The sequence below is a fragment of the Oncorhynchus mykiss genome, chromosome 21 (genome assembly GCF_013265735.2).
Source record: "Oncorhynchus mykiss isolate Arlee chromosome 21, USDA_OmykA_1.1, whole genome shotgun sequence".
Classification (NCBI taxonomy): Eukaryota; Metazoa; Chordata; class Actinopteri; order Salmoniformes; family Salmonidae; genus Oncorhynchus; species Oncorhynchus mykiss.
The window spans coordinates 15,725,331-15,738,736 of NC_048585.1; the positions used below are offsets into that span (position 1 = coordinate 15,725,331).

General features: G+C 41.8%; 1 protein-coding gene across 4 annotated transcripts in view; it reads left to right on the top strand.

The window, feature by feature from the left end:
- The window catches only part of LOC110500994 (leucine-rich repeat and guanylate kinase domain-containing protein-like), a 36,932-nt gene extending 24,712 nt beyond the window's left edge, over positions 1–12,220 (top strand). For all 4 annotated transcript variants that reach the window (XM_036957074.1, XM_036957072.1, XM_036957075.1 and 1 more), the window contains 2 exons: positions 4,759–4,919; positions 11,987–12,220. In XM_036957074.1, the coding sequence (XP_036812969.1) occupies positions 4,759–4,919; positions 11,987–12,189 (364 nt within the window). In that variant the 3' untranslated portion in view covers positions 12,190–12,220. The remainder of the gene's footprint in view (positions 1–4,758; positions 4,920–11,986) is intronic.
- Positions 12,221–13,406: the final 1,186 nt, after the last annotated feature.

Sequence of the window (13,406 nt, forward strand, 5' to 3'; positions counted from 1 at the left end):
ATAGTCCCCTAGGGGACTAGCATCCACTGCTGTTGTATTTGTATAGTATAGTCCCCTAGGGGACTAGCATCCACTGCTGTTGTATTTGTATAGTATAGTCCCCTAGGGGACTAGCATCCACTGCTGTTGTATTTGTATAGTATAGTCCCCTAGGGGACTAGCATCCACTGCTGTTGTATTTGTATAGTCCCCTAGGGGACTAGCATCCACTGCTGTTGTATTTGTATAGTCCCCTAGGGGACTAGCATCCACTGCTGTTGTATTTGTATAGTCCCCTAGGGGACTAGCATCCACTGCTGTTGTATTTGTATAGTCCCCTAGGGGACTAGCATCCACTGTAATGCTGAACTTTATTATTTTCTAATAGACTGAAACGTTCCAATCTATCTTATTATGATTGATCAAGAGCAGTGCACACACTTGTGTTAGTATTCACTGGCTGACCTTATGTAGTAGTATTCACTGGCTGACCTTATGTACTAGTATTCACTGGCTGACCTTATGTACTAGTATTCACTGGCTGACCTTATGTACTAGTATTCACTGGCTGACCTTATGTACTAGTATTCACTGGTTGACCTTATGTACTAGTATTCACTGGCTGACCTTATGTAGTAGTATTCACTGGCTGACCTTATGTACTAGTATTCACTGGCTGACCTTATGTACTAGTATTCACTGGCTGACCTTATGTACTAGTATTCACTGGCTGACCTTATGTAGTAGTATTCACTGGCTGACCTTATGTACTAGTATTCACTGGCTGACCTTATGTACTAGTATTCACTGGCTGACCTTATGTAGTAGTATTCACTGGCTGACCTTATGTACTAGTATTCACTGGCTGACCTTATGTACTAGTATTCACTGGCTGACCTTATGTACTAGTATTCACTGGCTGACCTTATGTACTAGTATTCACTGGCTGACCTTATGTACTAGTATTCACTGGCTGACCTTATGTACTAGTATTCACTGGCTGACCTTATGTACTAGTATTCACTGGCTGACCTTATGTACTAGTATTCACTGGCTGACCTTATGTACTAGTATTCACTGGCTGACCTTATGTAGTAGTATTCACTGGCTGACCTTATGTAGTAGTATTCACTGGCTGACCTTATGTAGTAGTATTCACTGGTTGACCTTATGTAGTAGTATTCACTGGCTGACCTTATGTAGTAGTATTCACTGGCTGACCTTATGTAGTAGTATTCACTGGCTGACCTTATGTAGTAGTATTCACTGGCTGACCTTATGTACTAGTATTCACTGGTTGACCTTATGTAGTAGTATTCACTGGCTGACCTTATGTAGTAGTATTCACTGGTTGACCTTATGTAGTAGTATTCACTGGCTGACCTTATGTAGTAGTATTCACTGGCTGACCTTATGTAGTAGTATTCACTGGCTGACCTTATGTAGTAGTATTCACTGGCTGACCTTATGTAGTAGTATTCACTGGCTGACCTTATGTAGTAGTATTCACTGGCTGACCTTATGTAGTAGTATTCACTGGTTGACCTTATGTACTAGTATTCACTGGCTGACCTTATGTAGTAGTATTCACTGGCTGACCTTATGTAGTAGTATTCACTGGCTGACCTTATGTAGTAGTATTCACTGGTTGACCTTATGTAGTAGTATTCACTGGTTGACCTTATGTACTAGTATTCACTGGTTGACCTTATGTAGTAGTATTCACTGGCTGACCTTATGTAGTAGTATTCACTGGTTGACCTTATGTACTAGTATTCACTGGCTGACCTTATGTAGTAGTATTCACTGGCTGACCTTATGTAGTAGTATTCACTGGCTGACCTTATGTAGTAGTATTCACTGGCTGACCTTATGTAGTAGTATTCACTGGTTGACCTTATGTACTAGTATTCACTGGTTGACCTTATGTACTAGTATTCACTGGCTGACCTTATGTAGTAGTATTCACTGGTTGACCTTATGTACTAGTATTCACTGGCTGACCTTATGTAGTAGTATTCACTGTCTGACCTTATGTAGTAGTATTCACTGGCTGACCTTATGTAGTAGTATTCACTGGTTGACCTTATGTACTAGTATTCACTGTCTGACCTTATGTAGTAGTATTCACTGGCTGACCTTATGTACTAGTATTCACTGGCTGACCTTATGTACTAGTATTCACTGGCTGACCTTATGTACTAGTATTCACTGGCTGACCTTATGTAGTAGTATTCACTGGCTGACCTTATGTACTAGTATTCACTGGCTGACCTTATGTACTAGTATTCACTGGCTGACCTTATGTACAGTATTCACTGGCTGACCTTATGTGTTCAAGAGCTTCTTCTTTACTGAGTTCTCAGGTAACAACTCCACACCATCTGGGGACAAGTCTCTGTACACCTCAACATTGATGGATATCTGTCCCTCCTAATGCCTCCTCCCTGTGTACACTGGAATAACCATTAACACAGCTTACGACTTACACCGGTGAAATAAGCATTTCTTTGTATACAGCATGTCTGAGAGCTGAAGGTCATTTGTTAACGTAGAACCAACAGGGAGTATAGGTTTAAGGGAGGGAGGGAAGTTTAAGTCCCTCACATCAGCAAATTACTGCCACTAAGTGATTTTCTTACCTATTTTCTTGTGACCTGTAAAGTAGTGTTGTTATGCTCTTGTTTTAGTTGAAATAGCTGTGCCATTCCAGCAACTCTATTTTACTGAATAACTTCTTTAATTATTGATTGAATAGATCTTTCTAAAATCCTCCTTGTTGGCTTTGGATATAAGTATAGGTGTGGGAGGTGTTTTAGAATGTCCTTGGTCGGTCAGGTATTCATAGCAACCAATCCATTAAAAAACGAAGATGTTCAACAGAATGATGTCTGAACCTATCCCATGGTAAAGTCCATGGAATGACATACCTAATGACATACAGGGCATTCACAAAGTATTCAGACCTCTTGACTTGTTCCACATTTTGTTACGTTACAGCCTTGTTCTAGAATGGATTAGATATTTTATTTTTGTATCAATCTACACACAATACCCCGTAAAAAAACAGATTGTTTGAAATTTTAGCTTATTATAAAAAAAATTAAAAAACATACCTTATTTACATAAGTATTCAGACCCTTCGCTATGAGACTCGAAATTTAACTCCTTGATGTCTGCAGCATTGAAGGTCCCCAAGAACGCAGTGGCTTCCATCATTCTTAAATGGAAAAAGTTTGGAACCACCAAGACTCTCTTCCTAGAGCTGGCTGGATCGAGGCAAAGACGAACAGAGCGAAGTACAGAGAGATCCTTGATGAAAACCTGCTCCAGAGTGCTCAGGACCTCAGACAGACGTTCACCTTCCAACAGGACAACGACCCTAAGCACACAGCCAAGACAATGTAGGAGTGGCTTCGGGGCAAGTCTCTGAATGTCCTTGAGTGGCCCAACCAGAGCCCAAACTTGACCTGAAAATATCTCTGCAGCAACGCTCCCCATCCAGCCTGACAGAGCTTGAGAGGATCTGCAGAGAAGAATGGGAGAAACTCCCCAAATACAGGTGTGCCATGAGGTAATCGCTGCCAAAGGTGCTTCAACAAAGTACTGAGTAAAGGGTCTGAATAGTTAATGTGATATTTTACATTTTTCATAAATTAGCAAAAATGTCCAAAAAACTGTTTTTGCTTTGTCATTCTGGGGTATTGTGTGTAGATTGATGAGGAAAATAAATATTTAATAATTTAGAATAAGGCTTTAACATAACAAAATGTGGAAGAATTCAAGGGGTCTGAATACTTTCTGAATGCACTGTACCTAATGACATAACCTCCATTAATTGGTACAAATTTAACCCAGTTTTCATGGTTATAAAAGATCTGGAAGTCTACATGCTTAGGCCAATTTGCCTTCAACACAGACTGTCTGATACCACCTGTATGGGATATGTTTTACCTGTCTCTCTCTATGGGACATATTTGACGGAGGAGTGTCTTATCGCTGATGGTGCTTTCCATCACTTTCTCTCCTCCTCAAGTATCTGGTTTCACAACAGAATATGTTCCTGACAGCCCTTTGAGAAGGAGGGGTTGTGTCAGTGTGAGACTAGACTGGGACAGAGCCAACCTGCCAATGAGACTTTAATACTGTGTGTCAGGTTTCTACCAGTCTACCTACTGTAACAGTAATGTACATACACACACTTGGCAGCTCCATTGCTTTCTCCTTTTCACTTGTCTTTATTATTTCTCTGTACCTGTCTGTCTGTCTGTCTCTCTCTCTTTCTCTCTGTTTTACTCTCTGTTTTACTCTCTCTCTCTGTCTCTCTCTCACACTCGCTGTTTTACTCTCTCTCTCTCACACTCGCTGTTTTACTCTCTCTCTCTGTCTCTCTCTCTCTCTCTCTTTCTCGCTCTCCTTTATTGTATTCCTTGTAGTCCTCCTGGTTTCCTCTAAACCACACCCTTTACTTTTCTCATCCATGTTGCCCTCTCTTGCGTTCTCTTCTTCTGTCTGTCTGTTTGTCTCTCTCTCTCTTCCCCTGTCTCTCTCTCTCTTTCTTCCCCTGTCTCCCTCTCTCTCTCTCTCTCTTTCTTCCCCTGTCTCTCTCTTTTTCTTCCACTGTCTCTCTCTTCTTCCCCTGTCTCTCTCTTCTTCCACTGTCTCTCTCTCTGTGTCTTCCTCTGTCTCTTTCTGCCTGTCTTTCTCTCACTGTCTCTGTCTTTTCCCATGATTTTCTCTTTCCCTTACCCTGTCTCTCTCTCTCCCCCTTGGTATCAGCTCTGATGACTCCCGTGCTAGTTCTGGCCTGTCCATTCCCAGCTCAGCAGGGGCCTTCTCAGAGACAGCAGGGTCAGCCGGGTGTTCAGAGCTGGGCTTGGACACCACCGCGGAGCCCCTGGATGTCTCCTCTCTGGGACACAACCTGGACATGCTGAAAGGTGACTTACCCTAGCTCAATCTCCTCTCGTTTTGACCAATGACTGGCTCCCTCTCTGTATCTCTCTCTGTCTCTGCCTTTCTTCATGTCTCTCTCTCTAGCAGGTGGACATTTTGTCATGACACTTATTCTTCTACCTCATAGAACTGTGTTGGCTAGTCATCAATCTCTTTCTCTCTGTTCCCTCAATACTTTCTAGTGTGATTCTCTTGTTGTAGATGTATGATAATCTACAGTTGAAGTCAGAAGTCTACATACACTTAGGTTGGAGACATTAAAACTAGTTTTTCAACCACTCCACAAATTCCTTGTTAACAAACTATAGTTTTGGCAAGTTAGTTAGGACATCTACTTTGTGCATGACAAGTAATTTTCCCAACAGTTGTTTACAGACAGATTATTTCACTTCTAATTCACTAAATCACAATTCCAGTGGGTCAGAAGTTTACATACACTAAGTTGACCATGCCATTAAACAGCTTGGAAAATTCCAGAAAATGATGTCATGGCTTTAGAAGCTTCTGATTGGCTAATTTACAGCATTTGAGTCAATTGGAGGTGTACCTGTGGATGTATTTCAAGGCTGTCACACCCAGACCTGATTATTCTTTGTTTTCTTTATTGTTTTGGTTAGGTCAGGGTGTGACATGGGTGATGTATGTGTTTTTTGTACTGTCTAGGGGTTTTATAGGTTTTTGGGGTTGTTTACTATCTAGGTGTTTATATATGTCTATGGTTGCCTAGATTGATTCTCAATTAGAAGCAGGTGTGTATCGTTGTCTCTGATTGGGAACCATATTTAGGCAGCTATCTTCTTTGGGTATTTCGTGGGTTATTGTCTGTCTAGTTGCCTGTGTCTGCACGTTTGTAGTATAGCTTCACGTTGGTTTTGTTGTTTTCTGTAGTTTGTTTAGTGTCTGTCTAGTTGCCTGTGTCTGCACGTTTGTAGTATAGCTTCACGTTGGTTTTGTTGTTTTCTGTAGGTTGTTTAGTGTCTGTCTAGTTGCCTGTGTCTGCACGTTTGTAGTATAGCTTCACGTTGGTTTTGTTGTTTTCTGTAGTTTGTTTAGTGTCTGTCTAGTTGCCTGTGTCTGCACGTTTGTAGTATAGCTTCACGTTGGTTTTGTTGTTTTCTGTAGTTTGTTTAGTGTCTGTCTAGTTGCCTGTGTCTGCACGTTTGTAGTATAGCGTCACGTTGGTTTTGTTGTTTTCTGTAGTTTGTTTAGTGTCTGTCTAGTTGCCTGTGTCTGCACGTTTGTAGTATAGCGTCACGTTGGTTTTGTTGTTTTCTGTAGTTTGTTTAGTGTCTGTCTAGTTGCCTGTGTCTGCACGTTTGTAGTATAGCGTCACGTTAGTTTTGTTGTTTTCTGTAGGTTGTTTAGTGTCTGTCTAGTTGCCTGTGTCTGCACGTTTGTAGTATAGCGTCACGTTGGTTTTGTTGTTTTCTGTAGTTTGTTTAGTGTCTGTCTAGTTGCCTGTGTCTGCACGTTTGTAGTATAGCGTCATGTTAGTTTTGTTGTTTTCTGTAGTTTGTTTAGTGTCTGTCTAGTTGCCTGTGTCTGCACGTTTGTAGTATAGCGTCACGTTGGTTTTGTTGTTTTCTGTAGTTTGTTTAGTGTCTGTCTAGTTGCCTGTGTCTGCACGTTTGTAGTATAGCTTCACGTTGGTTTTGTTGTTTTCTGTAGTTTGTTTAGTGTCTGTCTAGTTGCCTGTGTCTGCACGTTTGTAGTATAGCTTCACGTTGGTTTTGTTGTTTTCTGTAGTTTGTTTAGTGTCTGTCTAGTTGCCTGTGTCTGCACGTTTGTAGTATAGCTTCACGTTGGTTTTGTTGTTTTCTGTAGTTTGTTTAGTGTCTGTCTAGTTGCCTGTGTCTGCACGTTTGTAGTATAGCTTCACGTTGGTTTTGTTGTTTTCTGTAGGTTGTTTAGTGTCTGTCTAGTTGCCTGTGTCTGCACGTTTGTAGTATAGCTTCACGTTGGTTTTGTTGTTTGCTGTAGGTTGTTTAGTGTCTGTCTAGTTGCCTGTGTCTGCACGTTTGTAGTATAGCGTCACGTTGGTTTTGTTGTTTTCTGTAGGTTGTTTAGTGTCTGTCTAGTTGCCTGTGTCTGCACGTTTGTAGTATAGCTTCACGTTGGTTTTGTTGTTTTCTGTAGTTTGTTTAGTGTCTGTCTAGTTGCCTGTGTCTGCACGTTTGTAGTATAGCTTCACGTTGGTTTTGTTGTTTTCTGTAGGTTGTTTAGTGTCTGTCTAGTTGCCTGTGTCTGCACGTTTGTAGTATAGCTTCACGTTGGTTTTGTTGTTTTCTGTAGGTTGTTTAGTGTCTGTCTAGTTGCCTGTGTCTGCACGTTTGTAGTATAGCTTCACGTTGGTTTTGTTGTTTTCTGTAGGTTGTTTAGTGTCTGTCTAGTTGCCTGTGTCTGCACGTTTGTAGTATAGCTTCACGTTGGTTTTGTTGTTTTCTGTAGGTTGTTTAGTGTCTGTCTAGTTGCCTGTGTCTGCACGTTTGTAGTATAGCGTCACGTTGGTTTTGTTGTTTTCTGTAGGTTGTTTAGTGTCTGTCTAGTTGCCTGTGTCTGCACGTTTGTAGTATAGCTTCACGTTGGTTTTGTTGTTTTCTGTAGGTTGTTTAGTGTCTGTCTAGTTGCCTGTGTCTGCACGTTTGTAGTATAGCTTCACGTTGGTTTTGTTGTTTTCTGTAGTTTGTTTAGTGTCTGTCTAGTTGCCTGTGTCTGCACGTTTGTAGTATAGCTTCACGTTGGTTTTGTTGTTTTCTGTAGTTTGTTTAGTGTCTGTCTAGTTGCCTGTGTCTGCACGTTTGTAGTATAGCTTCACGTTGGTTTTGTTGTTTTCTGTAGGTTGTTTAGTGTCTGTCTAGTTGCCTGTGTCTGCACGTTTGTAGTATAGCTTCACGTTGGTTTTGTTGTTTTCTGTAGTTTGTTTAGTGTCTGTCTAGTTGCCTGTGTCTGCACGTTTGTAGTATAGCTTCACGTTGGTTTTGTTGTTTTCTGTAGTTTGTTTAGTGTCTGTCTAGTTGCCTGTGTCTGCACGTTTGTAGTATAGCTTCACGTTGGTTTTGTTGTTTTCTGTAGGTTGTTTAGTGTCTGTCTAGTTGCCTGTGTCTGCACGTTTGTAGTATAGCTTCACGTTGGTTTTGTTGTTTTCTGTAGTTTGTTTAGTGTCTGTCTAGTTGCCTGTGTCTGCACGTTTGTAGTATAGCTTCACGTTGGTTTTGTTGTTTTCTGTAGGTTGTTTAGTGTCCGTCTAGTTGCCTGTGTCTGCACGTTTGTAGTATAGCTTCACGTTGGTTTTGTTGTTTTCTGTAGTTTGTTTAGTGTCTGTCTAGTTGCCTGTGTCTGCACGTTTGTAGTATAGCTTCACGTTGGTTTTGTTGTTTTCTGTAGTTTGTTTAGTGTCTGTCTAGTTGCCTGTGTCTGCACGTTTGTAGTATAGCTTCACGTTGGTTGTTGTTTTCTGTAGGTTGTTTAGTGTCTGTCTAGTTGCCTGTGTCTGTTCGTTTGTAGTATAGCGTCACGTTGGTTTTGTTGTTTTCTGTAGTTTGTTTAGTGTCTGTCTAGTTGCCTGTGTCTGCACGTTTGTAGTATAGCGTCACGTTGGTTTTGTTGTTTTCTGTAGTTTGTTTAGTGTCTGTCTAGTTGCCTGTGTCTGCACGTTTGTAGTATAGCGTCACGTTGGTTTTGTTGTTTTCTGTAGTTTGTTTAGTGTCTGTCTAGTTGCCTGTGTCTGTTCGTTTGTAGTATAGCGTCACGTTGGTTTTGTTGTTTTCTGTAGTTTGTTTAGTGTCTGTCTAGTTGCCTGTGTCTGTTCGTTTGTAGTATAGCTTCACGTTGGTTGTTGTTTTCTGTAGGTTGTTTAGTGTCTGTCTAGTTGCCTGTGTCTGCACGTTTGTAGTATAGCTTCACGTTGGTTTTGTTGTTTTCTGTAGTTTGTTTAGTGTCTGTCTAGTTGCCTGTGTCTGTTCGTTTGTAGTATAGCGTCACGTTGGTTTTGTTGTTTTCTGTAGGTTGTTTAGTGTCTGTCTAGTTGCCTGTGTCTGCACGTTTGTAGTATAGCGTCACGTTGGTTTTGTTTTCTGTAGGTTGTTTAGTGTCTGTCTAGTTGCCTGTGTCTGCACGTTTGTAGTATAGCGTCACGTTGGTTTTGTTGTTTTCTGTAGGTTGTTTAGTGTCTGTCTAGTTGCCTGTGTCTGTTCGTTTGTAGTATAGCTTCACGTTGGTTGTTGTTTTCTGTAGGTTGTTTAGTGTCTGTCTAGTTGCCTGTGTCTGCACGTTTGTAGTATAGCTTCACGTTGGTTTTGTTTTCTGTAGGTTGTTTAGTGTCTGTCTAGTTGCCTGTGTCTGCACGTTTGTAGTATAGCTTCACGTTGGTTTTGTTTTCTGTAGGTTGTTTAGTGTCTGTCTAGTTGCCTGTGTCTGCACGTTTGTAGTATAGCTTCACGTTGGTTTTGTTGTTTTCTGTAGTTTGTTTAGTGTCTGTCTAGTTGCCTGTGTCTGCACGTTTGTAGTATAGCTTCACGTTGGTTTTGTTGTTTTCTGTAGTTTGTTTAGTGTCTGTCTAGTTGCCTGTGTCTGCACGTTTGTAGTATAGCTTCACGTTGGTTTTGTTGTTTTCTGTAGTTTGTTTAGTGTCTGTCTAGTTGCCTGTGTCTGCACGTTTGTAGTATAGCTTCACGTTGGTTTTGTTGTTTTCTGTAGTTTGTTTAGTGTCTGTCTAGTTGCCTGTGTCTGCACGTTTGTAGTATAGCTTCACGTTGGTTTTGTTGTTTTCTGTAGTTTGTTTAGTGTCTGTCTAGTTGCCTGTGTCTGCACGTTTGTAGTATAGCTTCACGTTGGTTTTGTTGTTTTCTGTAGGTTGTTTAGTGTCTGTCTAGTTGCCTGTGTCTGCACGTTTGTAGTATAGCTTCACGTTGGTTTTGTTTTCTGTAGGTTGTTTAGTGTCTGTCTAGTTGCCTGTGTCTGCACGTTTGTAGTATAGCTTCACGTTGGTTTTGTTGTTTTCTGTAGTTTGTTTAGTGTCTGTCTAGTTGCCTGTGTCTGCACGTTTGTAGTATAGCTTCACGTTGGTTTTGTTGTTTTCTGTAGGTTGTTTAGTGTCTGTCTAGTTGCCTGTGTCTGCACGTTTGTAGTATAGCTTCACGTTGGTTTTGTTGTTTTCTGTAGTTTGTTTAGTGTCTGTCTAGTTGCCTGTGTCTGCACGTTTGTAGTATAGCTTCACGTTGGTTTTGTTGTTTTCTGTAGTTTGTTTAGTGTCTGTCTAGTTGCCTGTGTCTGCACGTTTGTAGTATAGCTTCACGTTGGTTTTGTTGTTTTCTGTAGGTTGTTTAGTGTCTGTCTAGTTGCCTGTGTCTGCACGTTTGTAGTATAGCTTCACGTTGGTTTTGTTGTTTTCTGTAGTTTGTTTAGTGTCTGTCTAGTTGCCTGTGTCTGCACGTTTGTAGTATAGCTTCACGTTGGTGTTGTTTTCTGTAGGTTGTTTAGTGTCTGTCTAGTTGCCTGTGTCTGCACGTTTGTAGTATAGCTTCACGTTGGTTTTGTTGTTTTCTGTAGGTTGTTTAGTGTCTGTCTAGTTGCCTGTGTCTGCACGTTTGTAGTATAGCTTCACGTTGGTTTTGTTGTTTTCTGTAGGTTGTTTAGTGTCCGTCTTCATTAAAATATAACATGTATTCAATTCACGCTGCGCTTAGGTCTCCTCTTTTCGACGAACGTGACAAAGGCCTACCTTCAAACTCAGAGCCTCTTTGCTTGACATCATGGGAAAATCAAAAGAAATCAGCCAAGACCTCAGATAATTATTGTAGATCTCCAGAAGTCTGGTTCATCCTCGGGAGAAATTTCCAAACACCTGAAGGTACCACGTTTATCTGTACAAACAATAGTATGCAAGTTTAAACACCATTGGACCACGCAGTCGTCATACCGCTCAGGAAGGAGAGGTGTTCTGTCTCCTAGAAATGCGAAAAATGCAAATCAATCCCAGAACAACAGCAAAGGACCTTGTGAAGATGCTGCAGGAAAGGTACAAAAGTAGCTGTAAAACGAGTCCTATATCGACATAACCTGAAAGGCCGCTCAGCAAGGAAGAAGCCACTGCTTCTATGGTTTGCAACTGCACATGGGGACAAAGTACTTCTTGGAGAAATGTCCTCTGGTCTGATGAAACAAAATTATAACTGTTTTGCCATGATGACCATTGTTACGTTTGGAAGAAAAAGGGGGATGCTTGCAAGCTGAAGAACACCATCCCAACCGTGAAGCACGGGGATGGCAGCATCATGTTGTGGGGGTGCTTTTCTGCAGGAGGGACTGGTGCACTTCACAAAATAGATGGCATCATGAAGATGTAAAATTATGTGGCTATATTGAAGCAACATCTCAAGACATCAGTCAGGAAGTTAAAGCTTGGTCGCAAATGGGTCTTCCAAATGGGCAATGACCCCAAGCATACTTCCAAAGTTGTGGCAAAATGGCTTAAGGACAATAAAGTCAAGGTATTGGAGTGACCATCACAAAGCCCTGACCTCAATCCTATAGAAAATGTGTGGGCAGGACTGAAAAAGTTTGTGCGAGCAAGAAGGCCTACAAACCTGACTCAGTTACACCAGCTTTGTCAGGGGGAATGGGACAAAATTCACCCAACTTATTGTGGGAAGCTTGTGGAAGGCTACCCGAAAAGTTTGACCCAAGTTAAACGATTTAAAGGCTATGCTACCAAATACTAAATTGAGTATGTAAACTTCTGACCCACTAGGAATGTGATGAAAGAAATAAAAGCTGAAATAAATCATTCTCTCTACTATTATTCTGACATTTCACATTGTTAAAATAAAGTGGTGATCCTAACTGACCTAAGAGGGAATTTTTACTCTGATTAAATGTCAGGAATTGTGAAAAACTGAGTTTAAATGTAATTGGCTGAGGTGTATGTAAACTTCCGACTTTAACTGTATGTCTCCTCCCTAGATATACCAGTTATGGATCCTCTGTATATATGAAAGCACACATCTTTCCAAGTATTAGTAACTCATTGGTTGTGTACTTGTTTCTCCCCCAGATCAAGTAGAATCTGGCCACACTCCTGACGCCCCTCGCCCCGGCTCCGAGCTCCTCTCTCCGGGCGCCACCGCCACCATGGCACGCCCAGGCTCCAACGCCAAACCCATCCTGCCACCTATCCTGTCGGGACGCAAAACCCCCGGACCCAGCCCTAAGCCCCAAACCCTGAGACATGAGAGAGAGGGAGAGGGAGATGAGTGAAGAGGTACAGGAGAGAGGTAGAGGAGGAGTGAAGAGGAGGAGTGAAGAGGAGGAGTGAAGAGGTACAAGAGAGAGAGAGGAAGAGGTACAGGAGAGAGGAAGAGGAGGAGTGAAGAGATACAGGAGAGAGGAAGAGGAGGAGTGAAGAGATACAGGAGAGAGAGAGAGGAGGAGGTGTGAAGAGGTATAGGAGAGAGGAAGAGGAGGAGTGAAGAGGTACAGGAGAGGTAGAGGAGGAGTGAAGAGGTACAGGAGAGAGGAAGATGAGGAGTGAAGAGGTACATGAGAGAGGAAGAGGAGGAGGAGTGAAGAGGTACAGGAGAGAGGAAGAGAAGGAGTGTAGAGATACAGGAGAGAGGAAGAGGAGGTACAGGAGAGAGGAAGAGGAGGAGTGAAGAGGTACATGAGAGAGGAGGAGTGTAGGGGTACAGGAGAGAGGACGAGGAGGAGTGAAGAGGTACAGGAGAGAGGAAGAGGTACAGAAGAGAGGAAGAGGAGTGAGGACGTACAGGAGAGAGGGAGGGACAAGTAGATGCTCTTTCAAGAGTTGAAAGGTCACACAGAATGAACAATGATGGACACATTCACCTGTCTTTTCTGAATAAAGACGTACCTGTGTGTTAGCTGGTCCAGATGGAGTCATTCATTTACCAATAATATAGTCAGAGGATAGAATAATTAGAATGTTAGGACATTACACCAAATATAATGATTCCCTGCTTCAACTTGACTCAAACCGAAACATACATTATAATACATTTAGTCAATGACATGTGCCAAACTCTTGACTTCTCAGTCTTGCTATTGGGCTCCCGAGTGGCGCAGCGATCACTGCATCTCAGTGCTAGAGGCGTCACTACAGGCCCAGGTTCGATTCCAGGCTTTATCACAACCTGCCGTGATGGGAGTCCCATAGGGTGGCGCACCATTGGCCCAGCGTCGTTAGGGTTTGGCCGGGGTAGGCCATCAGTTTAAGTAAGAATTTGTTCTTAACTGTCTTGCCTAGTTAAATGAAGGTTAAATAAATCAAATATTGACTATACAATCTATTGTTGTTGCTATAACCTGTACTGCAATGCAGAAAGATATCCTGGACAGTCACTCATTAATAAAGATGATTACAGTATAATAAGAAAGATAATTGAGCCGTTCTTCAATCCTTGTTATCTGTGTTCTGTTGTAGGGCAGGGCTGGGTATCTACTGTATAAGGGTGAGT